Here is a 26007-nt window from a genome sequence, read left to right on the forward strand (position 1 = left end):
TGTAAAAGGTCTAACACAGGTCAAACAGGAAGGAGAGAGTTGAGGAGTACACATAAAAATAAGACTGAAACCAAAGTAAAAATAAAAGAAAGAAAAAGAAGGCAAAGAAAATCTCACTTGAGGGAAGTAACTTATTTACATCCCCAATTTTTCTCCTGCTTCTGGCATTTAGTGTTATGAGGCCACTTATACACATGCACAAATACATGCCAAGTCATAATAAAACAAAATTATATCTTAAACCAGAACCTGGTATGTGAGGTAACTTTATATGAGGGTGATCTTTTTCACTTTTTCATTTCAAAAGTCTTTATGAAGTATTTGCAAATGTTAGGCTCTTCGTCAGGAATCAGGGAGATGAGTAGGATCATGTGCTTTTCTCAAACAGATTTAGCCAAGTAAAGTAAGCCAACCATTTGTAGCATAGAGTGATAAGTCTGGTCAAAGAGGAATGTATAGGGTACAGTGGAGGTCCAAAAAGGGAAGCCAATTTATTCAGAGCTGGAGGAAGAGCAGGAATCGCAAATTACACAGAATTCCCCAGAGGATATTCATATCCTTTTTGGAAGGAGCTGCCATTAGTTGGCATATACCCAAGGGGTGATGAGAACAAGAAAGTGGAAGATACTACAGAGAAATAGGAGGTAGCATCTTTGGAGACAAATACCGTATTATCATTATAAAGCTTTTTCAAAATATTAATCATAGGCAATATTATATAGATGAAGCTAAAGGTAAACAGGATTCAGAAAACAAAAGTGACCATGCTTACGAACTTGAAATGGTTGAATTGTTTTAGAAACCACTTGGAAACTACTCAAACATCTAAAGCAGATTATAATGATCACTTCAAAACCCACTTGAGACCAGATCGAGGAGATCCAATCAAAATGCAAGCAGAAAAATCTCTTGCTGGGTTCAAAGTATTACTCTGTAACAATCAACTCATTTTTATGATGTGTGATTAGCTTTCTTTTTTCTTTTCTTTCTTTTTTTTGCTTAAATTCTTTTATTGGTACATTTTAGGTATTCGTTTACATTTATCATTGGGAGCTTGTACCTGTACATGATGCATCTTGGTTCTTATTTTTTCCCCATTCCCTGTGCACCCTTCACCCCTCCCCCTTTCCTATTTACATAGATTTTGTTTCCTTTTTTTTTCTTTTCTCACAATTTTTCCTTTCCATTCTTTCCATTCCCCATCTCCTCCCACCACCCCTACCTCTTTAGACCTTTTCCTATTTCAACGTATCAATTATTAGTTATTAATCCTTTTAATCCTTATTTACACTCTCAGTTTCTCACACTAGAGGAACTATTTGCTATTTACACATGTGTGTTTTATTTATTTCACTCAAGAGTATGGCCTCGATATGCATCCATTTAGCTATAAATGTCTCTAGTTTCTCATTCTTTATGGCTGAGTAGTACTCTATTTTATAAAAAAAAAAATCACATCTTCTCCATCCAGTTTCCAGTCGATGGGCACTTGGGCTGTTTCCAAGCTTTAGCTATTACAAACTGTGCTGCAATAAACATGAGTGCACATATATCGCTGTGGTATGATTCTTTTAATTGTTTTTGGGAAGATACCCAGCAGGGGAATAGCTGGGGCAAATGGGACCTCTAGCCCTAGTTCTTTGAGGTATCTCCATACTGATTTCCCTAGTGGCTGCACCAGTCTACACTCCCACCAGCAATGGAGAAGGGTTCCTTTCTCTCCACACCCACACCAGCATTTGTTATTGGTTGATTTCTTGATAGCAGCCATTCTTTCTGGGTGAGGTGAAATCTCAGTGTTGTTTTCATCTGCATCTCTCAAATGACCAGTGATGTTGAACATTTTTTCATATGTTTATTTGCTGCTTTTACTTCTTTGTCTGAGAAATGTCTGTTCATTTCAGATGCCCATTTTTGAACTGGGTCTTTGAATTTGGGGGGTCTGATTTTTTTCAGTTCTTTATATATTCTGTGTGTTGTTTTGTTTTTGTTTTTTTTTTGGTACTGGGGATCGAACTCAGGACCTTGCGCTTTCGAGGCAGGTGCCAGAACCACTGAGCTAAATCCCCAGGCCAGTTCTTTATATATTCTAGATAGTAGCCCTTTGTCTGAGTTACAGCTGCTAAATTTTTTTTCCCACATTGTAGGTTGTCTCTTAGCTTTGTTGGTGGTTTCTCTTGCAGTGCAGAAGCTTTTTAATAAGATGAAATCCCAGTTGTTGATTCTTTCTGCTAGTTCCCGTGTTACTGAGGTTTTGTTCATAAAGTCTTTTCCTATGCCAGTATCTTCAAGAGTTCTACCTAACATATCTTCCAGCAAGTTTAGTGTTTCTGTCTTAATATTTAGATCTTTAATCCACTTCGATTTTAGTTTAGTGCATGGTGATAGATATGGGTCTAGTTTTAATCTCTGACAGGTTGAAATCCAGTTTTTCCAACACCATTTATTAAATAGGCTATCTTTCCTCCAATGAGGGTGGTTGGCTCCTTTGTCAAAGATGAGGTGGCTGAGTATGTCTGAAGTTGTTTCTGCATCTTCTAATCTATTCCACTGATCCTCAGGTCTGTTTCTTTGCCAGTACCATGCTGTTTTTATCACAGTAGCTTTGTAGTATAGCTTCAAGTTGGGTATTTTGATACCCTCAGCCATGTTTCTGTTGCCCAGAATTTCTTTTGCTATTCTAGGTCTCTTCTGGTTCCAAATGAATTTTTGGATTGTTTTCTCTAGCTCTGTGAAGTATATTGTTGGAATTTCAATCAGCATTGCATTAAATCTATATAGCAGTTTTGGAAGTATGGCCATTTTCACTATGTTGGTTCTTCCTACCCAGGAACAAGGGATGTCTTTCCATTTTCTTATATCCTCCTCCATCTCCTTTTTCATGGTGCTGTAGTTTTCAGTGTAGAGGTCTTTTGCTTCTTTTGTTAGATTGATTCCTAGATATTTCATTTTTTTGGATGCTATTGTAAAAGGAATTATTTCCCTAATTTCTCTCTCAGTGAGTCTGCTATTTGTGTATAAGAAGGCTATTGTTTGTTGAGTGTTGACCTTATATCCAGCTACTCTATTGCATCTGTCAATTAAGTCTAGAAGTCTTTTGGTAGAGTTTTTTGGGTCTTCTATGTAAAGTATCATATCATCAGCAAATAATGACACTTTAACTTCTTCCTTTCCTATCTTTATTCCTTTTATTTCTTTCTCTTTTCTAATTTCTGTGGCTAATGTTTCCAGAACTATATTGAACAGGAGTGGTGATAGTGGGCATCCTTGTCTTGTTCCTGATTTTAGCGTGAAAGTTTTCCGTTTTTGACCATTTAGCATGATGTTGGCTGTTGGTTTTTCATAGATAGCCTTAATCAGGTTGAGATAAAGACCTTCTATTCCAATTTTCTGTAGGGTTTTTATCATGAATGGGTGTTGGATTTTGTCAAATGCCTTTTCTGCATCTATTGAGATGATCATATGGTTTTTGTCTTTGAGTCTGTTAATATAGTGTATTACAGTTATTGATTTACGGATGTTGAACCATCCTTGCATCCCTAGGATAAATCCGACTTGGTCAGGGTGTATGATCTTCTTGATGACCCTCTGTATTCTGTTTGCCAGTATCTTGTTGAGGATTTTTGCATCTATGTTCATTAGGGAGATTGGCCTGTAGTACTCTTTTTGGGTTGAGTCTTTCCCTGGTTTTGGAATCAAAGTCACACTTGGTTCCAGGAATGAATTTGGAAGCCTTGCTTCCCTTTCAATTTCCTTGATGAGTTTCAAGAGTAATGGCATTAGTTCTTCTTTAAATGTCTTGTAGAATTCAGCAGTGAAGCCATCAGGACCTGGGCTTTGCTTTGTTGGTAAATTTTTTATTCCATTTTCAATTTCACTCATTGTAATTGGGGTGTTTAGAATTTCTATATCTTCTTCATTTAACTTTGGCAATTCATATGCATCTAGGAATCTGTCCATATCTTCTGTGTTTTCCATTTTATTAGAGTACAGGTTCTCGAAGTAGGTATTGATGATACACTGGATTTCTGCTGGTTCTGTTGTGACTTCCCCATTTTCCTTCTTAATTGCATGGATTTGAGTCTTTTCTTTCCTTTTTTTGATAAGGTTGGCTAAAGGTTTATTGATTTTATTTATTCTTTCAAAGAAGCAACTCTTTGATTCATTAATTTTTTGTATCATTCTCTTAGTCTCCATTGCATTGATTTCTGCTCTGATCTTTATAATTTCCTCTCTTGTGTGGGCTTTGGGTTTGTTATTCTCTTCTTTTTCTAGGAGTTTGAGGTTCTGCATTAGGTTATTTGCATGAGTTCTCTCTGTTTTCCTAATATGGGCATTCACTGCTATGAATTTCCCACATAGAACTGCTTTCATTGTGTCCCATAGATTCCTGTATGTTGTACTGGCATTATCATTTACTTGTAGAAACTCTCTAATTTCTTCTTTAATTTCCTCTGTGACCCATTGGTTGTTCAGGAGGGTGTTATTCAATTTCCAGGTGTTTGTGGGAGTTTTGCAGTTTCTCATGCTATTGATCTCCAATTTTATTGCACTCTGGTCTGATAATATACAGGGGGTAACTGCAATTCTTTTACATTGACTTAGACATGTCCTGTGAGCTAGCATGTGGTCCATTTTGGAGAATGGCCCGTATGCAGCTGAAAAGAATGTGTATTCTGATTTTGTTGGGTGGAACACTCTGTAAATATCTATTAAGTCCATTTGTTCAATAGCTTGGTTCAGTTCTGGAATTTTGTTGTTAATTTTTTGTCTAGATGATCTGTCTATTTGTGATAGTGGGGTATTGAGGTCCCCCACTACAGCTGTATTAGTGCTTATTTGGTTTTTCATGTCCATTAATATTTGTTTTGTATAGTTGGGGACATTCGTATTTGGTGCATATATATTTAGGATTGTCATCTCTTCCTCTTGGATTGTTCCCTTCACAAGGATGTAGTGACCATCTTTGTCTCTCTTAATTAGTTTTGGTTTGAAATCTACTTTGTCTGCAAATAAGATTGCTATGCCTGATTTTTTCCGGGTTCCTGTCATATGGAGAACTGTTTTCTATCCTTTTACTTTCAGTCTGTGAATTTCTTTTTGAATTAGGTGTGTTTCTTGTATACAGCATATTGCTGGATTTTGCTTCTTAATCCATTCTGTCAGTCTACTTCTTTTGATTGGTGAATTGAGGCCACTAACATTGATAGTTATAATTGGTAGATATTGACTCATCCTTGTCATGATGTTTTACTGTTGTTGGCTCTTATTTCTTTTTCCCCCTTTCCCTTTAGTGTCTTACCTTGCCTGGTGGCTTGCCTCTGTTGAGCCTCATGGAGTTGTGACCTTTGTTGCCTTTTTCTAGGATATTGCTTAGAACTGTTTGGAGTGCTGGTTTGGTGTTCATGAAATTTCTCAGGTGTTCTTTGTCATGGAAGTATCTAATTTCCCCATCGATTTTGAAAGATAATTTTTCAGGATACAACAGTCTAGGTTGGAAGTTATTTTCATTTAGGGCTTGAAATACTTCACTCCAGGCTCTCCTTGATTTGAGGGTTTGTATTGAGAAATCTGCCGTGATTCTGATGGGCTTTCCCTTATAGATGATTTGTTTCTTTTCTCTAACTGCCTGTAGGATTTTTTTCTTCTGTTGGGTTTCTGGGATCTGGACTATTATATGTCTAGATGTAGATTTTTTTTTTTTATTGTGGCTGGGTGGAGTTCTATATGCCTCACTTATCTGTATGTCCAATTCTCCACCTCTGTCTGGGAAGTTTTCTACTATTACTTCTGTGAAGTTTTTTTATGTCAATTGTACTTTCTCCTATTTTTTCATGGACTGCTATCAGTCTTATGTTATTCTTCTTTGCATCATCTAGCAGTTGTTGAATTGATTTTTCATGGTCCCTTACTATTTTTAAGAAATCTCTGTTTTCATGGTCCTTCACCACAATCCTGTCTTCTATATCTGATATTCTATCTTCAGATTCTCTTAATCTGCTCTGCGTGCTTTCAATGGAGTTTTTAATCTCCTGAATATGTTTGAATATCTGTTTCATGGTTTCCATTTCTTTCTTATGCTGGGCATTCCTGGCTTCCAGCATGTTTCTGAGCTCATCTATTTTTTTTTATCAGTGTCTGTTCTAGAGCCTCTAATCATGTCTTTCACTCTCACCATCTCTGTAGTTATCTAGGAGATTATTTCTGCTTTGAATTTTTCTAGAGTCTCATTCATCTGTTTTGTTACTTCCTGTGCTATCAGTTCAGGGTATCTAGATGGTTGATTATCAGACTTCTGTACCTCATTTCCCCCAGAAATTGCCTTTTGTGGGGTGGAAGTCTGGGTTTGTGACTTGCTTAAATGTCTTCTCATTTTGTTTTTGGTACTGTCCTTGGTTTAGTTCCTAGGTTGATATTTTGAAGTTGTTTATTGTAAGTATCTTTGTTGATGTAATTAGAACCCTTATGGAATGATTGCTTCTCAGAGGTATCTTCCAGATATAGCTGGTCTTTAGGTTTTGAGTCTCTAATGACTCTGAGGCTATCTCATTTTCATTATACCAGGAAGGAAAACTGTTTAGATCCATCACAACATCTTAGCCCAAGTCATACAATCAGCAATACCATAGCATCAAATACCTCTTAGAGAATGACAGTTTGTGGTAGTTATTAATCTATCACCTTTAAAAAATAAAGGGCCTCCTTCAGGGTATGTCTCTGCTGTCAGAATAGATAACGTGGGCAGCAGTGTGCAGTTATAAGTCAATGAGTCTCAGTAAGCTAGTCCCAGACCCATGAGATTCAGGCAGATTTCTGGTTGCAAGTCCCAAGTTGAGCTCCCTGTCCTCCTGCAGGGTTGCACTCTGCAAGTTTCTACTGCAGGTTTCAGCTGCTTTTCCCCTGAAGAAAGTCCAGTTTCCGATGGGAGCTGATGATCCCTCCAACTTACCAATCACGGTGGTCTGGTGTGCCTTTATTGCAGAGATTCCCTTCACTTTTCCAGTGGGCTTGTTTTCCTCAGGGAGCCTGAGACAGGCACTCTCTCTATTGTTCACTTCTGGCACTCAGGACAATGGCTTTTGTCCCCCTGTGCCTCTGCAGTGTGTAACCAAGTAGCTGCACAGCCAAAAGGCCAGAGGCCGGGGTGGGGGGTGGAGTGTTGGAGGCGCTCGCGTGGCCAAGCCATCAGCTGGTGGGCCTGCCCGGGGTGGGGGGCTCCTCCTTACCCTGGTGGCAAGCTGGTGGAGCAAGCCAGAGCAAGCAGGTCCCGGTCAGCCTGCAACCACTCGGCCTCCCTGCAGTGGAAACTCTGGGGGAAGAGGACCTCAGATCTGTGCTGTGAAGCTCTGGCCTAGAGTAGGGTTCTAAAAGCTGTGTGTTTGTGCACACACTTACCTGCACTAAAAACCATACATCCACAACAACACAGTCACATACACAAAAGGACCTGAATCATGTGCACCTTGACTGCTCAGTAAACTCTGAGTCACAAATTTATATGACAGGGCCGGAGATTTAGGTCAGTGGTTTCACCACCTGCAGTGCAAGCGCAAGGATATGAGTTCGATCCCCAGTACCAAAAAAAAAAAGCAACAAATTTATGTGACAAAGCAGGCATTTCTCATTTATTCTGCCCTGCTTTACTTCCTTCCTTATCCTTTTCTTGCTTGTATTTGACTGCATTCTGCTGCATGAGTTTAGGTGTGGGATCTGTGTCGTGTTGGTGCCCAGATATGTTGGATTTTGGAATGTTTTGGATTTAGGATATTTATTTTTAAATACTTAAATGTATATAACTTTTATTTTTAAAGGGCTGGGGATATAGGTTAGTGCAAAGGCCCTGGGTTCAATCCCCCAGTCAATATGATAATAACAATAATGTCCTTAATAGCAGTTTATTTTTCCTCTAGTAGGAGAGCCAGTCGGATGAAGGATTGCATTAGTTTTCTGTCTCTTCAGCATCCTTAATCTGCAGTATTTCCTCAGTGTTTGTCTTTCGTGACATTTATGTTGTTTATGCACACAGGAACTCTCCTGAATGGACAGCTCAGGTTGGACCCAAAGGTCCTTCTCTGGCTAGAACTCCCTCCGCCAGCTGTGCATAGAGACATTCCCAGCTGGCCCTTGTTGGTGTCAGCCCTGACAACCTGGTCGAGACGTTGCTCAGCTTTTAGACAGCTACTGTCCTTTCTCTTGTGACTAAGAAGTTTTCACTGGCCAATGTTTAAGACGATATGAACCCCTGCTCCTCAGTCCATTTCTGCGGAGCCTGATCATCTGCTGACAATCTCAGCTGAGCCAATCACTACCAAATGGGGCAGAGATGATTTTCTGGCTCCAGTGGTTGGGAAGGAGGTCAGCACATGGCCTTTGTAATTGCATGGATCTGCTGATGCTGAATACTCAGAGCCGGAGCCAGGTGGGATTTCAGGCTGACAGCCACTGTCTCTGAGCATGGAGGCCCTCCCCTGTTGCTGCTGCAGAGAAGCCAGGGTGACCTGATCCTCAGCCTGCCCCAGGTGATAGGACTACTCAGTTCCTCTGTGTTCTGACAGTCACCACCTTCTGGTTTATCCCCAGGCTTCCCCTGGGTCTTCCTGCTCCATTGTGATTGTTGCCTGGAACAAGCCCACAGCAGACTTCACCGTGGTAAGTGTTGGTTCCTCCGCTTCCTGGACCCCAAGCCCCTCTTTTTGGGAGACTGCTGAGCCATGCATTCTCCAACTCTGCCTCAAGTGTGACCTTAATCTTAGGAAGTTGCTAAATGATGCACAAAACTAACAGAGCACCATATACACAACCGTCTCCAGCGTCTCCCATCTGTGTACATGTACATGCATGAAGCAACACCATGTAGTAGTCATATATTATTATTAATACTATATATCAACTGACCAGAAAATAATGAATGGTAAAAAGGAGGAAAACAAAAGGGATCTCTATGTAATTAATCTATAAAAACAGGTTTAAAAATCATGATGTCAATCATGCATGTACGAGATAGTCATCACATACTTCCAAGAGACTCAAATCTGAAATATTATCAATCTTCACTAGTAACACCCTGATCACACAGAGAATATAAACCCGGGTGTGCTTGGGGCAGTCGTAAAGTGGCCAGTGGAAGCAGAGGGCCAGAAGCGGGGCCAGGCTTCCAGCAGCTCCAAGGAACTGCACTGCCGAACGTCTGCAGGCCACATTCTATGCAGTCGCTGGCACTGGGAGCGATGGGGTCTGTAGGCTCGATCTCTGTAACTTAGGCCTGAAGAGACCAGCTTGTATTTAGAGAATCACTACTCTGAGATATTTTGAAGTATATTCGAGAAAGACAGAAATATTTGAGACAGAGGAAAACATAAAGGAGGTAGGAAAGACCTTTTGTATTTTCTTATCTGTGCCACTGATGTTCAACCTTACCCTTTCTCTGATTTCATATAAAATGTACACATTCCTAAACAGTACATTCATTTTGATTTTTAAAATCTCTACAAATCATATGTTACAGTGTATGTTTTCATTTTATTTTGGTTTTCTTTTTGCAAGTTAGGTTGTTTGTGGGATTTGGAAATTTTTTTATTGTTCAGTTTTTGATGACCATCATATACAGTATAACAACGGGTAGCACACACACCCTCACTCACAAACACACGTACAGGGGCTTCAAACTGAGCCACAGGCCCTTTTTTATTTTCAGACTTGCTAACTCACTGAGTTATTGAGGCTGGGCTTAAACTTTCTAACTTCCTAGCTCAGCCTCCCAGAGAGCTGGGGTTACAGCTGTGCACCTATTACTTTTAATTTCATGAATTCATCTGATGAAAATTTAAATCTTGATGCTGCTCTTCCTGACCCATGAGTATAGCACACCCTTCATTCATGTAGGTCCCCATCGATGCCTACAATGCATATCCGATTTTTTGTTTTGTTTTTGAGACAAGGTCTCACTGTGTAGTTCAGACTAGCCTTGAACTCATTATATAGCCTAGGCTGGGCTCAAACACACAGCAATCCCTCTGCCTCAGCCTTGCAAGTGCTGCAGTTACAGGTGTGCGCCATCATGCCTGGCTATATCTGATATTTTATAGCTGATCTTTTCAAACATTTTCCCTGCCTAGGGTTCTGCACACTGACTTTCTTTCCCAAGCACAGTCTAAAACCCGCTCCTTGGATGCACACACGGGCCCGACTCCCACTGAGCCAAGACACCCTGCAGAAGAGGAGTCAAGCTCTGCCCCGCAGTCTCCTGCCCAGACCACTGCACCTTGAGCAAAGCAAACCTCCCAGTGTTAGATGGCTGAGTGAGGCAGAAATACTACGGCAGTCAGATAGGTCCTCAGTGTCAGGACGAAGGTGAAACACACAACCACGGCTAGAAACAGAGCTGATGGAGACCTGGCCTCAAGATAAAGATAAGATGACCAGACCTGCATACTTCCTCCAAGGACACACACAGGGCCTGATGAAGTCCAGACAGACATCAGCCAGCCCGGTGGGTGAACAGAGACCCCTGGAGCTACCACTTCCTAGGAGGAGCCTTTGTTCTTTCCATCCACACTTGCTCCTATTTTTTTTTCCGGTACCAGGGATTGAACCCAGGGCCTTGCACTTGCAAGGCAGGGACGGTGCCACTGAGCCACATCCCTGGCCCTGTGCTCCCCTCTTGAGCACTGTGCCCGGACAGTTAAGCAGCAAATCCCTTCTGCCCAGACGATGTGGGTTCTGCTGTCTACACCTGAACGTCAGTGGGCACTGGGTGTGGCAGATCCTGAAGGTGGGGGACAGGGTGGCCGTGCTGCCAGCCTCGCGTTTCTCCTGCCAGGCTGGGCTGCAGCGGCTGTACTCCGCCGGCAGTGAGGAGGGACCCAGGCAGCCGCACGCTCGTCGGGAAGCACGGAGCTCCACACAGCTTCCGCCTGAGACACGAGACCGCCAGGCGCGGATTCTCCAAGCTCTGGCACCAGTGTGCAGGGCGGGACAGTGCCAAGCCGAGCAACGCGGCACCCGGAGAGCTGGGAGACGACGGCACAGGAACAAGTGCGGACAGCAGCGGAGCTTCAGCTGCGGGGAGCAGCCGGGATGGACCGGCGACCCTCACGGGGCAGGGTTACCAGGTCCGGCGGGCGGCAGGAGGGCGGGCAGTTGTTTTTCACAGTCACACAGGGAATTCAGCCACCTGGTAAAGTTTAAAAACAACGTAAAGTTCTCTCCCAATGCGTCTATCCAGACAGCGAGGGCAGTGGAACTTCTGCCTCAGCCCTGCCGGAAGGGGACGTCTTCCCGGACCCTCAGCGCCGGGCCGGGGACAGCGCAGAACGCCACTCAGTCACCTCACAGAGCCCCCTAATTCTGAAACCGTTTTGGAAGCTACGCAGAGGGGCCCGAGTTGGTCGGCGCTTCTGCGCGGTTTCTGTAGCGATCCACCGGGCAGGTCCGCGCTTAGTTTAAGCTGCCCGGAGAGGCGGACACACGTGGCGCCGATGCACAGGAAACTGGCGCTCCGTGTGCAGTCCCCGAGGAGACGGACGCCGGGGTTCGAGGCAGCACTCCGGGAGAAGCCTCCTCCGAGAGCCGACTTCTGGGCCTGCTGCCCGCTGTCCGGGCACGTTTTCAGCTGTTGTGTTCGCCGGTCTCTTGCAGAGCCGGGACCCACCCTCCACGCCCGCAGGGCCAGCACAGTGGCAGCCGCACTGACCGCGCCGGCCCGACACTGCGGCCCTGCGTGGCTGTCCCTTCCGCCGCCCGGACAAGTGGTCCGGTCCCGTGGGACGGAGGGCAGGTACTGTGGTGGCTCAGGCCACTCAGCGGCGAGACGTGCGGAGCACCGTCCCAGTCACACCTGTGCTGGGAGGCCAAAGCAGCTCAGGCCCAGCCTGGGCAACTCAGCAACCGAGCCCCGTCTCAAAATAAAAAAGGGCTGGAGGTGGGGCTCAGCACACAGGCCCTGTCCCTCGGCCCCGCGAGCCAGCACGGTGTCCTCCGCCCCAACTTCCCAAACACACGGACCTCCCGGCCCTGCTAACACAGCAGCCCCATCACGCAGACACGGCCGCTGGGGTCCTGGTTTCCAGCTCCCACTCAGGAGAACGGGGCTTTTATAAACCCAGGCTCTAGTTGTTTATAGATCTCAACGGGGCTTATGCAGCTACCGAGGGGAGTCAGGTGGAAGCGCGCTAGGCCGGGGAGGTGCTGGTCCCCGCGCCGCGGGTGTGCGACCCCAGGAGTGGGGCGGGCTTGGCCGGGCCGAGGCCCCGGAGGACGCGCACTGTCTGGGCGGGTGACGCGGGGACCCCCGAGGCGGCCAAAGTGGGCAGCAGCAGCAGCAGCAGCGGCCCAGAAGCGGGGACGAGCAGGGTGGGCGCGAAGGCCTGCGAGGGCAGGGCCGGGACAGGGCACAACCCGCGGGCGGGGGCCGAGGTCGGGGCCGCAGCCCCGCCGGGCTTCTCCGCGGGGTGCAGCTTCCGGTGCTGCACGAAACTGCCGTGCCACCGGAAGGCCTTGCCGCACACGGCGCACGTGTAGGGCCGCTCTCCGGTGTGCACCCGCTGGTGCTGCACGGCGGCCACCTTCTGCGTGAAGGCCTTGCCGCACTGCGGGCACGGGAAGGGCTTCTCGCCCGTGTGGACCCGCTGGTGCGCCAGGAAGAGCGACCGGCAGCCGAAGGCCTTGCGGCACTCGCGGCAGCGGTGCAGCTGCTCGCCCGTGTGCAGCCGGCGGTGCTGCAGGAAGGCGGCGCTGCGGCGGAAGGCCCGGCCGCACTGCGCGCACGCGAAGGGCTTCTCGCCTGTGTGGATGCGCCGGTGCTGGGCCAGCGCCGTGCTGGAGCTCAGCCCGCGGCCGCACTGCGCGCACGCGTAGGGGCCCCGGCCCGTGTGGTTCTTCTCGTGCACGCCGCGGTCGTAGCGGGACTTGAAGGCCTTGCCGCACTCCTGGCACGGGAAGGGCTTCTCACCGCTGTGGCTCATCTGGTGCCGAACCAGCCTCGAGTTGTATCGGAAGAGCTTCCCGCACTCCCTGCAGCCGTAGAACTTCATCCCGCCGCGCAGGATCAGGTTCGGGTTCAGACTCGAGGGCGGCCCAGCGGCTGTGCCTTCCAAGCCCACGCCCGGGGCGCCGCTGCCACTGCCGCTTCCGCTTCCGCTTCCGCGGGGCTCCAGCTCCAGGTCCAGCTCCCCCTTCCCGACCCCGAACCCGGGCCCTGCGCGAGAGAGCACAGGGGAGACTGGCAGTGAGCCAGGAAGGGCCTGGGGCAGGGGGAATGAGCGGCCGGAAACGCGGGAAAGCAAGGGGGAGGAGGACGGGACCTGAGGCGTTCCGCAGGAAGTGGGGGCCTGGCGGGAGGAGGCCGGGGGAAGGGGGAGCCCACCCGCCGCCCAGGTAGAGCGCCCTGCTGACTGCTCTGTCTGTCCAGCGTGCTACCCGGTACTCCAGGGGAAAGGGATGGCTCTCGATGGGCAGCCGAACGGGAGTCGGCGCCGCTGAAGGGACGGCTCGCCCGTGCTGGGAGCTCTGCCCGGGCTCCACGCCGCAAAGCCACCCAGCCCCGACCCCCGCAGGCTCTCCTGCTGGTGCGTGTGCCTGAGTGCCAGTGTGCCTGTGTGTGCATGCGTGTGTGTGCCGGGGCGTGGGGGGGAGAGTCCCATCGCTAACAAATACCGTATAGACCTAAAGAGCACAGCAAGTTGAATTTTTAGGCGATTTACATATAAAAGTGATGAAAGCGCGCGTGGTGGCGCCTGCCTGTTATCCCAGCACTTGGGAGGCTGAGGCAAGAGGATTGCTTCGAGACTGAGGCCAGCCCGGGCTACATAGAGTTCAAGGTCAGCCTGAATTACAGTGAGACTCTGTCTCAAAAAAGCCTAAAATAAAAATTTAAAAATTATGAAGTCATTCTTTTCATTGGTAAAGCCTAAAAGTAACATCCATAGTTCTCCCAGGTGTGATGGTGCACACATAATCCCAGCACTCTGGGGCTGAGGCAGGAGGATCACAGGTTCATGCTTAGCCTGGGCTACTTAGCTACTTAGCGAGACCTGGTCTCAAAATAAAAAATAAAAATAAAAAGGGCAGGGATATAGCTCAGTGCCAAGGCCCTAGGTTCAATCTCCAGTACCTAAAAAAATAATTCGTAGCTGTGACACACATCAGTTTGACCCACAGAGTCACATTTTCCTTAAATCTGACCGAAACACCACTTCTTTGCAATGAATAATGGCATTAAAAAGACAGGAATTTCCACTGGTGAGGAAGAGTGGTATTGGGTTTTAGAATCCTGGGGTTACCACCTTCTGCTTGGGAAGTGGGCCAGCACCCCAGAGTGGGGTCCCGGGAGAGTACTGAGCTGGGGTCCCATTGGACAAGAGTACTAAGCTGAGTTCTGCCCTGGAGAAGAGGGTACTGAGCTGGGTTCCTGCCCTGGAGAAGAGGGTACTGAGCTGGGTTCCTGCCCTGGAGAAGAGGGTCCTGAGCTGGGTTCCTGCCCTGGAGAAGAGGGTACTGAGCTGGGTTCCTGCCCTGGAGAAGAGGGTCCTGAGCTGGGTTCCTGCCCTGGAGAAGAGGGTACTGAGCTGCGTTCCTGCCCTGGAGAAGAGGGTACTGAGCTGGGTTCCTGCCCTGGAGAAGAGGGTACTGAGCTGGGTTCCCAGGCTAGAGAGGAGCGCACTGAGCGGGGGTCCCCAGTGAGCACTGGGGGCTGGCTCACTCACCAGGCCGGCAGCCTCCAGGGTCTTCGGTGCCCCAGGGAGCCTCACCCTGCTCCAGACAGAGAATGAGCGCGGGTTTGCGGGCTGGGGACACTGCTGTGGGAAAAAACGGGTGGGGTGAGGGAGACGCCCGCCTTCCTTCGGCGCGGCTGGACTAGGGGCAGAAGCGGGGCGGAGGCTGGGAGCTGAGGTCCCCAAATGCAGGGCTGTGGGGGGCTCTGCATGCTGGACCCCTCTCCTGGAAGACCCTCTGCGTCTTCCAGGACTTCCAAAACTGGAGGAACAAGAGGCACCACCCTCCCTGGAGAACAAAGCCCGCTCCAAAGCCCAGGAGCCCAGGGGTTCCCTGCCCAGCGTGCCCTCAGCTCAGGGATGGCAGGAGTCCCCTTAGGGCCCTCCAGCCCCAAGCGCCCAGTGCCTCACCCAGGTCGGCCACATGGGCGTAGTTCTCCAGCATCACCTTCCGGTACAAGGCCCTCTGTGCTGGCTCCAGGCTGGCCCACTGGTCTGGGCTGAAGGTCACCACCACATCCTCAAAGGTCACCGGCTCCTGAAACACAGGGCCCTGCTCAGGTGCAGAGAAGACAGCCACAGGGTCCAGCCCTGAGCCCAGGGGAGCTGGCAACAAGAGGCCCGGCAACAAGAGGCCCAGCGCTCCAGGCGGGGCTCCGGCCTCACCCCCGGCCCGCTGCTGGTCCAGGCCCCACACTGCCACCCCAACCCACAGCCTGGCGTCCGACTCCTTCCCTGGCACTCAGGCAGCCTCGTCCACGGGGGGAACGTGAAATGAACAGACACACTCTGCAAGGCAGCCTGGCGGTTTCTCTCAAAACTGAACGTGTGCTCGCTGTGGGACCCAGCAGCCATGTCCCTTGGTGTTTTACTAAAGGGCTGAAACATGTCTGCACAAAACTCCTCTGTGGATATACATGGGCTGACCAAAAATAATGTTTAAAGTTGTAAAAATTTATTACAGTAAAAAACACATTGTCATGCATCCCCCTGAAAATCCTCCCCCTTGCATTGAACATCCCACTGCTCTTGCTATTTTCATGGAGTTTTTTGCTTTTTTTTCTTGAGACAGGGTCTCGATATGTAATTTAGACTGATTTCGAACTCACAGTGATCCTCCTGTCTCAGCCTCCTGAGTGCTGGGATTACAGGCCTGTGCTACCACACCCGACTTGCCACCTTCTGCAGCAGTTCTGGAGTTCTCTTTCCTGAGTGTCTTTTCAACTTGTGACTCCTGATCAAAAATACAGTAAATGCTGCCAACTTCCATCCAGTAGGAAGGCAGGCTCTAAACACAGGACACTGTGTCTTTGTCCACCTTATTCTCAGGACCTGGCACCATTCAACCTCTGGCTCTTCCCCAAGGTCAAAAGGACCATGAAAAATAAATGCTTTGGATCAGTTCAGGACATGGAAGCAGCCAGGAGAGTGCAGCTAAAGACACTCATGAGATTTGCAGAACTGGGGCAGTGAGTAGCAAGAGCGATGGGATACGTGTGTTCCATGCAAGGGGACTATTCTGAGGGGTCTCATGGCAATGTGTCTTTCCTCTTTCTATCACAGTTCATATAGCAGCTTTGTTACAGCCAAAACTTGGAAACAACCAAGATGTCCTTAAGTAGTTAAATCTGCACCTAAACTGAGGGACAGACAGTGGAATATTACTGAGCCTAAACAAAATGAATTAGCTTGCCATGAAGTGGGCGGGCGGGGGAGGTTGCTCAGTACACATTACTAAGTGAAAGATGACAATCTGAAAAAGCTACACTTTATATGAACCCAATGGTGTGAGACTCTGGAGAAGACAAAATTATGGTGTAAAAAGATCTACCCGCAGCTGTCAGGGCTTAGGTGGACGGTGGGATGGAGTCGGCTGGGGACTAAGGGGCTGGGACAGGGGTGCGGCCACAGAGGTGGACGTGTGGTCACACAGCTGCCCGGCCCACAGGAGGCACAACACAAGATGGGCTGCCTGGGCAGGTACATCTCCTGCAACCTGGGCCCCGGGCTGGGCGGAACGGGCAGGGCGGGCAGGTGGTGTGTGGGGGGCTAGAAGGTGCTCAGGGCTTTCCGCCCAAGTCTACTGTGAGCCCCAAACTTCTCTTAAAAACAAAGACTATCTTAAAAATAAATAAAACAACTGAACTGCAATATCCTCCTAACTGACCCCCACCCCAACCAACTGACCCCTCGGGACTGGAAAAGCCTAACACATAAATCTAACGAGAGCTCCGAGGGGATGCACACCAGTGTCTCCCCGTGGCCTGGACACCTGGCCTGCGCCCCAACCTACGCTGTCCCCGAGTGGAGCACAGCAGCTTCCTCCGGACCTCAGGGCTCCTCGAGCGCTGGGCAAGGAGCCCGAAGGAACACGCTCCTCCCCTGCGGTAGGACCTGTGTGCCGGGAGCTGCATTTCCATGCTCGGGAAGGACTGCTCGGCCCGGCTTCAGCCTTCCACGTGAACCCACAGGCCCAAGCTCGCAGCTCTCCACGCCAAGTGGTCGTTTCCTCCCGCACTGGACACCTGCAAGCCCTGGGGGTGGAATCAGGGCCTGCTCGGTCCCTCCTGACCACCAGGGCTGAGAGCGGCACAGGCCGGAGGACGCAGCTCACCCGCGGCCAGGCCATCTGCAGAGCAGCTGAAGTCCGGGCCTCCGCGCCGTCCTCAGGCCTGGAAAGCAGCATTCTCAGAGCCGAGGGCAGCACGGCCGTGCGCACCCGGGGCCCCGTGTGCCTCTGCCCACACTCGTGGAGGGGTCCCTGTGGGGCTCAGGACCGCGTCCTCAGTGACCGCCTGTGCGGCTGGGGCCTTGGGGGCCGCCTGCGCTGGACGGAGGGTCCAGAGGACCCCGACCGCACGGGGCCGTGCAGGGATCCCGACTCCACGGGGCCCGGGGAGGGCCTCGGCCCTGACCCAACGGGACAGGGGTCTGAGTGCAGCGGGGACGGGGTCCTTGGTTCGGGGACGCGGCCCAGAGACCCCACCCAGGACGCAGGGGACCCCGAAGCCGACCCGCAGTATGGACGCGAGAGGCCGCCGGTCAGGTCTCGGGTCACCAGGTAGCCTCGGTTCAGAGAGGGGCTGGGCCTGATACCCGCTGCGGACCCGCGGAGCCCGGAACGAGTACAGCCCGAAACCGGCGGAGTCCGAACCCGCGGAGCCCGACCACCGTCACCCGGAAGCGCGGCGCAGACGCTCTAGGCTGCCGGAAGCCCGCGTCTCGGTGGTGGGCGCGGGGAGAGAACCGCGGCTTGGCAAGTGAGACCCGGTGTAACCCGGGGTCTCCCCGCCGCCCCGCTCTGACCCCGGGTGACGGGCACCGAGGCTGCCGACAGAGGCTCCCGAAGCCGCGCCCACTTCCCAGTCAGCCCGGGTCAAGGGCTTGGGGCGACAGCCGTCCGGGATGAGGGCGCACCTCACTTGACCCTGGCCACAGCACACTGCAGGTGTCAGGACCCGTGCGTTTTAGACGAGGTTTACGTGAAGTCCAAGAATGAATTTGGGCTAAACAATGGGATTTAACACTGGATGTGGAATTCCAGCAGTCTGGAAGGCTGAAGCAGCAAGAGCATAAGTTCAAGCCCAGCCTTGAACTTCTTGCAACTTCCCCAGAATGTGTCAAAAAAATGTAAAAAGAGCTGAAGATGTAGCTCAGGGTTACGGGCCTGGCTCAACCCCTGGTACCACAAAAAAGAGAAAACTACCCGGCCGTGTCCCTGAATCAGCGGCCTTTCTTTACGCCACTGTCCCTCTCGAGGATAGGAACTGTCAAGCACACAGTTCTCCGCAACCAGACTTAGAGCTGAGTATGGTGGCGTACACCCGGAACCCCAGGCTGAGGCAGGATCACAAATTTGAGCCTAGCCTGGGCAAAAGGAAAAAGGGCCAGAGATGTAGAAGGCCCTGGGTTCAATCCCCTGGACTTTTTTGTCTGCATAATTTGATCATTTCTCAGTCTCCTCCACCGTCCAGGCCGACCTAGATGCTGCTGCCTGAGCTTCCTGCATTTCTCACGAGCCCTTCAGCCCACACTGGGGCCCACCCTGCTCACATGCGTGCTCACTTGACGTCCTGCTTGGCCCCCACCTGGATCCTGTCCTGCAGTGCACAAGTCCACACCCTGCACACCTCAAGGACAGAGCACTGTTCCCTGCAAGTCTGCGTCACCTTGCCTGTCGGGGTGGCTGTGCCAGCTCCAGGGACTGTGGACGCCACAGGGAGCAGGCTGCGTGCACTTCTCCAAACCCACCTTCTTTTTCTTCCTGTCTGATGGGACGGGGCCAGGGCTTCCCTGGTGCTAGGCGAAGGCTCTACCACTGAGCTACATCCACTTTCCTCTGAAGCTCTGGACCCACATTTTAAAAATGTTTTTATTTTTTATGGACCTACATCTTTGTTTTTGGACCCACATATTTTGAGGGTCTTCCTGGGTAGCCCAGGTTGACATCAAACACACGATCCTCCTGCCTCAGCCTCCAAACTGAGTGCTGGGCTTACAGGCAGGTGCCACTGAGTGGCCATCCCATTATGATTCCCAAGCTTCCTTCAATTAGCTCCTTTTCCAGAACCAAACAGACCCATCTCTCTTTACAAGAAAAATACTGTCCCGGTTCTTGCCCTCTTCCCCACTTCTGACAGAAATCACCGAGATCCTTCCCACAGGCTCCTGCCCCTTCCCCACTCTCCTCCTTTCCACCCGTCCATTCTACCTTGCAACATGACGAAGTCTGAGCCTCTATTGTCCCAAGTCCCTCGCCAGGCGATTGTCATGGAGTCAGAGCGCAGCACGGGGTGAGGAAAGGGCAAGCCCCAGCTGGCTTGGAGGCAGAGGCGGAGACTGCCTGCAGATGAACACCTCACTCCTTTATCCCAATGATGCTCGGAAGCCAGTTTTCTTCCTCTTTGGCAGCACCTGGAATCTGACTCCAGGACTTTGTATGGAGCCCCATCCTCAACTCACTTTTGAGACAGGGTCTTGCTAAATCGCTGAATGGCACAGGCAGAGTGGGCTCAAACCTGCCAGTCCTGCTTCAGCCCCTTCAGAGTGCTGGGATGATTACAGGGTATATGACTGGAAACCAGCTTTTGCTCAGGAAACAAGTTTTATTTTAAACATATTCCTAGATTTCTAAGACATCCCATACTTTTTTTGGTACCGGGGATCGAACTTGGGACCTTGCACTTTCCAGGCAGGCAGTGAAACTACTAATTAACAAAATCAATCAGACCTCCCAAATTTAAAGATCCAATCCAAAAATGGGCATCTGAAGACACTTCTCAAAGTAAACAGCAAATAAACATGAAAAAATGTTCAACATCACTGGTCATACGAGAGACGCAAATGTAAACGCTGAGATTCCACCTCACTCCAGAGTGGCTGCTGTCAAATGAACCAGTAACAAATGGGAGCAGGGTTGGGCAGAGAAAGGAACCCTTCTCCACTGCTGGTGGGAGTGTAAACTGGTGCAGCCACTGTGGAAATCAATATGGAGATACCTCAAACAACTAGGACTAGAGGTCCCATTTGACCCAGCTATTCCCCTGCTGGGTATCTCTCCCCAAGAATCAAAAGAATCATACCACAGTGATATATGTGCACCCATGTTTACAGCGACACAATTTGTAACAGCTAAAGCTTAGAAAGAGCCCAAGTGTCAATCAACTGGAAACTGGATAGATATTTTTAATAAAATGGAGTACTACTCAGCCATGAAGAATGAGAAACTAGACATTTATAGCTAAATGGATGCACATTGAGGCCATGCTCATAAATGAAATAAATAGGACACACATGTGTAAATACCAAATAGTTCCTCTGGTGTGAAAAACTTAAGTGTAAATGAGGACTAAAATGTGTAATAGGTCATGTGAAATAGAGAAAAGGTCCAAACAGGAAGGGGAAGATGAAGTGGGAGGGGCAGGGGAAAGGAAAAGATATGAGAAAAGGAAAAACATGGAAACAAAAGTCTTTGTAAACAGGGAGGGGCAGGGATGTAGCTCAGTGGCACTGTGCCTGCCTTTGCAAGTGCAAGGTCCTGAGTTCCATCCCCAGAACCAAAAAAAACCATAACAAAACAGGGAGGGGCGGAGGGCAGGAGGTGAAACAATAACCAAGACACGTCATGTACAGGTGCAAGTCCCCAATGACGAACGTCACACTGTATACCTACAATGTACCAAGAAACTTAAAAAGTACCCAAATCTCCTAATTGCTGCATTCTGGAAGCCGAAGCAGGGGGATTTCCAAATTCAAGGCCAGCCTGGACTACGACTTTTGAAAACACCCGAGCGGCAAACTTTCACAGGGGTGCTGTATGAGACTCACTTTGCCGGCTGACAAAAGAACCTGACTTACAAGCAACTTGTCAGCCAAGGACTTACTGTACATGGAAAAAGTAAAGAGGCTGGAAGTTTACTATGGATGGAAAACCTAGCCCATATGTGTTTGTGCGGGAAAGGACGTCACTGCTGTGGCCCCGCTTTCTGGGAGCACCAAGCAGCCGGCCGGTGGTGATCCTCCACTGCTTGCCCTGGGTGCCTTTGAGGGAGGTTCTCTGAGGAGTCCACAATCCTATCAGCTGGCCCCACCATCCCATCGCAACAAGCTTTGAATCCAGACTTAAGAGACTTGCCAACATGTCAGAAAGAACCTTTATTCCTTTCTAAGAGCCTCATGCTTTCTTGCCTGATGCCTTTGGAGCTGGCGCCTTCTGGGCTGGAGCCTTCTGACCCTTCTGCCCCTTTGGCGGAGGCACGGCCTTTTCACTGGCAGCTTTCTGGGCAGGCGCCTTCTGGCCCGAGGCCTTCTTGGCGGCAGGAGTCACTTTCTTTGCTGGAATTTTAGCTTTAGCTGCCGCAGCAGCGGCAGCTGCCACTGCAGCCTTCGCAACAGGTGCCTTTTTGGGAGAAGCCTTTATGATAGCAGCCCTCTGCAGCTTCTTAACTTCATTCTTGATTATCCTGTTTCTCTGAAAAACGTCAACAGGAGAAACCATTTGCTACACACGCACAGCACTGATCTCTGCTAGTTTTCTGAAAGGTGTCTAAGTTACCCATTCCTTACAACTAAGTCTGAATAAAGGTAGTAATTCCTTAAGGTCACTGCAAAAAACGAGGACAACTTCTCATCCTGAAGCAAAGTGAGGCAGTGTGGATTAAAAACTTACCATTTTCTTTGCCTTCATGACTTTGAAACGATCAAAGTCTGTCATCTTGGCTTTCTAGTCAAAAGAAAAAGAAATCACGATTACTGTTCTCAACACCCTCAGAATAAGTAAGAATCAGTGACCCCGAGACATTACTCTTTCTCTGGCTTCAATCTTCTTGGCCCATCTCGTGGCTGCCCACTTTGTATTGATGTCAGCCTTCTGCCAGGCTTGTCGGACATACTTCTGGCGGGCACTGGAAAAATCCAAGATCACAGATCAAGCAAGCAGCTCTGAAATGACACCCAATCAAGGACATCTTGCCCTTCAGAAACCATCTGTCCTGCTACACACTAGTTTTATCTGTCCTCAGAGCACACAGACTACCTGGCACATATGTCTTTCATCTACTGCATGATCCTCACAAAGCCAATACAACTACAAGGACAAATTTAATCAAAACTGGAATTCAGTCCACAGCCCCACCCATCCATGTTACAGATTTAACCCATTTATGCCAAAGACTGAATAGAATTTTTGCATAAAATTCATGTCACCTAGAAAAATTTGAGGAACAAGAATTTCATTGTTTCCTCATTATGAGGATTCCAAAAATGGATCACTAGGCACTGAAGGGTTAAAATCAAACCTCTTGACTACATGAATACCATTCAGGGTACTGAATGAGTGGTAAACAATTTCCTTTTAATAATGAGCAAGATAAAACCAATCCCTAGGTTAACTTGTGGTCAAGCACCCTAGAAATAAAACCCACTGTGTATCGCTCCAGGATCAAAAGCAATTACCCAAGAGTGCCCAGAAAAACTCCTCTCTGATATGGACATCAAGATTCAGCCCTAACTGTCCTTCAAACAACGTGTAGTCAGAAGAGGAGCAGCAGCAGCATGGACATACTGCAGGCCAGGGGGCACAATTTCCACTGCCAGCACTTAAATATACCCCAGTATCTGTGCCAGTCACTGAGGTGCTCAGCACTGTGGTTTCTATCCCACTAGGTTATTTTCTTGAGGGAACAGTTTTAGATGGAGAAATGATCTCAATATAAAATAGTCACCTTCTGGACACTACACAGGCCAACCAAAATTATACAACTTAGACCCACTTTGTTTTTTGGTCCCGGAGATTGAACTCGGGACCACTGAGCTAAATCCCCAGCCCAGACCTACTTTACTTGTGATGGCCATGTCCTGTGTTCCACTACAATGAACTATTGTTGTGGGTCAACATTACTACAGTAACACATCACACAATTTTATTTTCATATCAAAAAAGAACTGCTCCTCTTTGCCTCAACTCCCTCTATGTAAACTGGGAACAGAAGCTCTTAGGTGGAGTATTTTATTACTGACGTGACGCTCTAAGTTTATTTAATGATACAAAGTATCAGAAGGGAAAAGGACTGGCATTTTTGCTTTAAAATTGAATGTGACTGCTCCATAATGAGCCCAAATTCCTTAAAAATTTCATTGTGTACAAACATCAAAAAAGCCGAGTGTGGTGGCCCACGCCTGTAATCCCAGGCATGGGAAGTGGGGAGGCTGAGACAAGGAGATTGTCTCCCTGGGCTACACAGTGAGGTCAAGACCAGCCTGACCCTGTCTCAAAAAACAAAACAGAAACACCTCCCCATCAAAAAAGGGAAGCACAAGGAAAATGAACTCCAAGTTTAAATATTTTTCTTTTCTGGTACCAGGGATTGAACTCATGACCTTGTGTTTGCCAGGCAGGCACAGCGCCACTGAGCTACAGCACCAGCTCCAAGTTTAAATAGAGCTAAATGCAGAGAATGCCCATGGTGGAAAAGTGACCACAGGCCATTTCAGAAGCAGATGATACCTACATACTTTATTTTTCTTTTTTGAAAGGGTCTCCCTAGCAGCCCAGGCTGCCCTTGAACTCTGTCCTGGGATTACAAGCATGACCACCATACCCTGTATGCCTATGTACATACCTCTTCTGTAACTGCTCCAAACTTTGCTTACTATATTCTCAAATGAAAAATATAGCAGCAAAAAGAAAGTTTAAATTAAAAAATTTACTAGTACAGATAAACCTAGGAAAGGTGCCGATGCGGTTACCTGTGTGGGAACTTGAGGATGAAGTCGGTGAGCTGCATGCACTTGAAAGGCATGGCCTGGCGCCTCACCCGAGTGCAGGGTCCATCCACCAGCGCCTAGGACAGAGCCCAAGGACTGTTCAGCACAAAGCCTCACAGCAAGGAAAACACCAAGTACTCTGCACACTGCTTGTCCCTTCAGGATCAGCAAACCCACACTGCTACTCGAATACTGGCACGAGCAGACTCATTCTGCGTGCCCGGATCTCCTCTAAACTCGTTTCACACATAATAAGTCATTTAAACCCAACAGCATTTTAATCCGCAAATGGCCGAAGACGGACGCAATACTCTAACCATCAGCAACAACTAACTCCGTTGGTATTTAAGACTCCCACCTCCCTCTTCCTCGGTGGTCCCCTACGGCCACCGCCCGGGGCCGCCCCACCTTGCAAGATTCCTGGAAAGGCTCTGTGGTTCCGGCGCCTGCCTCGCAAGCGCAAGGTCCCGAGTTCGATCCCCCGTACCAAAAAAAAAAAGTAGGGACGATTCCTGGAAGGATTATCAATGCCACCGCAAGGGGTCCCACCCACCGCCACGCCAGGTAGGCAGCTGCGACGCTGGACCCCACACGTACCCTGTTCTGGTCGATGACATCGACAATCGCGACCAGCTTTCCGGCGTGAGGTCCGAAGGAGACGTAGGCCACCCGGCCGACCTCCACGAAGCGCCTGAACACCTGCGCGGGGAAGAACGGAGATTTACGCTCAACGCGTGCCCGTCTGCACGGTCCCGAGGTCCACGGCGACGGGGCTCATCACGCAGGACGGCGGGGCCACGCCCAGGCGCCGGGGCTCGGGGCCGCGGAGGCAGCAACAGCCTGCGGTCCCCGCCGCCCAGCGGCCCGTTCGAGCTCCGCCACCCAGCGCGCACGCGGGTCCCAGGCGCCGGCCTGCCCGCCATGGCCGCCCCGCGCCTGGGCTCTCCCCACGCCCCGCTGGGACCCTGTGGGCGCCACTCTGCGCCTCAGCTTCCCCGCCGCAGGCGAGGCCGGGCTGCACGAGCACCGCGCATGGAGCCTGCCGCTGTGAGACTCACCATGTCGGCGGCGCGCGGCGAGAAGGAAGGAAAGAGGTCTGCGCAGCCGCGCGCATGTGTAGCAGTCGCTCCGCCCCCGCCTCGCCGGTACCGGCTTGGGCGCTGATTGGCTGGACGTGCGTGCGTGGTGTGCACGGCGTGCGTGCGTGGCTCCCACAGGCCCCCTGGAAAATATGGCGGTGTCGGTTGGCGGGGCGACTTTTCGCTTGCACGTGCGGCGGGCTGGGCTCCGGGAGGGGGACGGGGTTTCGAGGAGGGGCAGCTGTGAGAATCTAGGTACAGTACGAGCAGGCTCTTTGCCTTCCACTGGAACTGCGCGTCCCACTAAGGTGCCTTTTAAAACATTCTTCTGTCTTCCAACACAGCCCCGGACTTTGTCTCAATGTTGTGACTCATTACTTAGTACAGTATTAGGCTTTTTTTTTTTTGCTCCTCACTCCCCCTACGCGATCGCGGTAACTTCATTAAGTAGTTCAGCCATTTGTTGCTAAAGCAGTACAAATAACTCCCATATACCTTTCTAGATTCCCCACGTTAACATTTTGTGTTTACTTTGTCACTTTATTCTGACCATTTGAGATGAAATTGCAGACATGATGTCCTTTTATCTCTACACTCTTAAATGTGTCTCAAAACAGACATTCTCGTACATCATAAGTACAGTTATTAAAGTCAGGGAATTAATATTGATCCGGTAATATTGTCTAATATTGCGGTGTAGTTCAGGCTGGCCTTGAACTCCCCATGTAGCCCAGGCTGGCTTCCAACTCGTGAGCCTCCCTGCTAGGCACCTCGAGTGCTGGGAACACTACAGGCATGCACTATCACACCTATGTCTTAGGTCCTTTGGAACCAAACAGGAAAAGAACGTTTTTCCTGGTCCATGATCTAATGGAGGATTACAACGTTGATTGAGCACTCAGGTCTCTTCCCTTTTAAATCTAACACTTCCTAAGCCGTTCTGTCTCACACTG

At 49.4% G+C, this 26007-nt stretch overlaps 2 protein-coding genes across 3 annotated transcripts; both read right to left on the minus strand.

The window, feature by feature from the left end:
• Window positions 1-9499: 9499 nt before the first annotated feature.
• Window positions 9500-21160, minus strand: Znf621 (zinc finger protein 621). 2 transcript variants are annotated; one of them, XM_021257998.2, is made up of 5 exons: window positions 17726-21160; window positions 17326-17383; window positions 15123-15249; window positions 14703-14795; window positions 9500-13195 (listed from the first exon to the last, which is right to left on the minus strand). In XM_021257998.2, the coding sequence occupies exons 2-5, from the start codon at window positions 17338-17340 to the stop codon at window positions 12171-12173; spliced, it is 1260 nt and encodes a 419-aa protein (XP_021113657.2). In that variant the 5' UTR covers window positions 17341-17383; window positions 17726-21160; the 3' UTR covers window positions 9500-12170. The 2 variants fall into 2 exon arrangements, with proteins under 2 accessions (XP_021113657.2, XP_004835175.2); XM_004835118.4 differs by having other exon boundaries at window positions 17326-21160.
• Window positions 21161-21345: 185 nt separating this feature from the next.
• Window positions 21346-25162, minus strand: Rpl14 (ribosomal protein L14). The gene is made up of 6 exons (XM_021258025.2): window positions 25034-25162; window positions 24573-24674; window positions 23958-24052; window positions 22015-22114; window positions 21880-21933; window positions 21346-21681 (listed from the first exon to the last, which is right to left on the minus strand). The coding sequence occupies exons 1-6, from the start codon at window positions 25034-25036 to the stop codon at window positions 21385-21387; spliced, it is 651 nt and encodes a 216-aa protein (XP_021113684.1). The 5' UTR covers window positions 25037-25162; the 3' UTR covers window positions 21346-21384.
• Between the last annotated feature and the right edge of the window lie 845 nt (window positions 25163-26007).

Source organism: Heterocephalus glaber, unplaced genomic scaffold (assembly GCF_053883595.1).
Source record: "Heterocephalus glaber isolate CG9 unplaced genomic scaffold, H.glaber_assembly_v1.0 deba00001175, whole genome shotgun sequence".
In the NCBI taxonomy this organism is placed as follows: Eukaryota; Metazoa; Chordata; class Mammalia; order Rodentia; family Bathyergidae; genus Heterocephalus; species Heterocephalus glaber.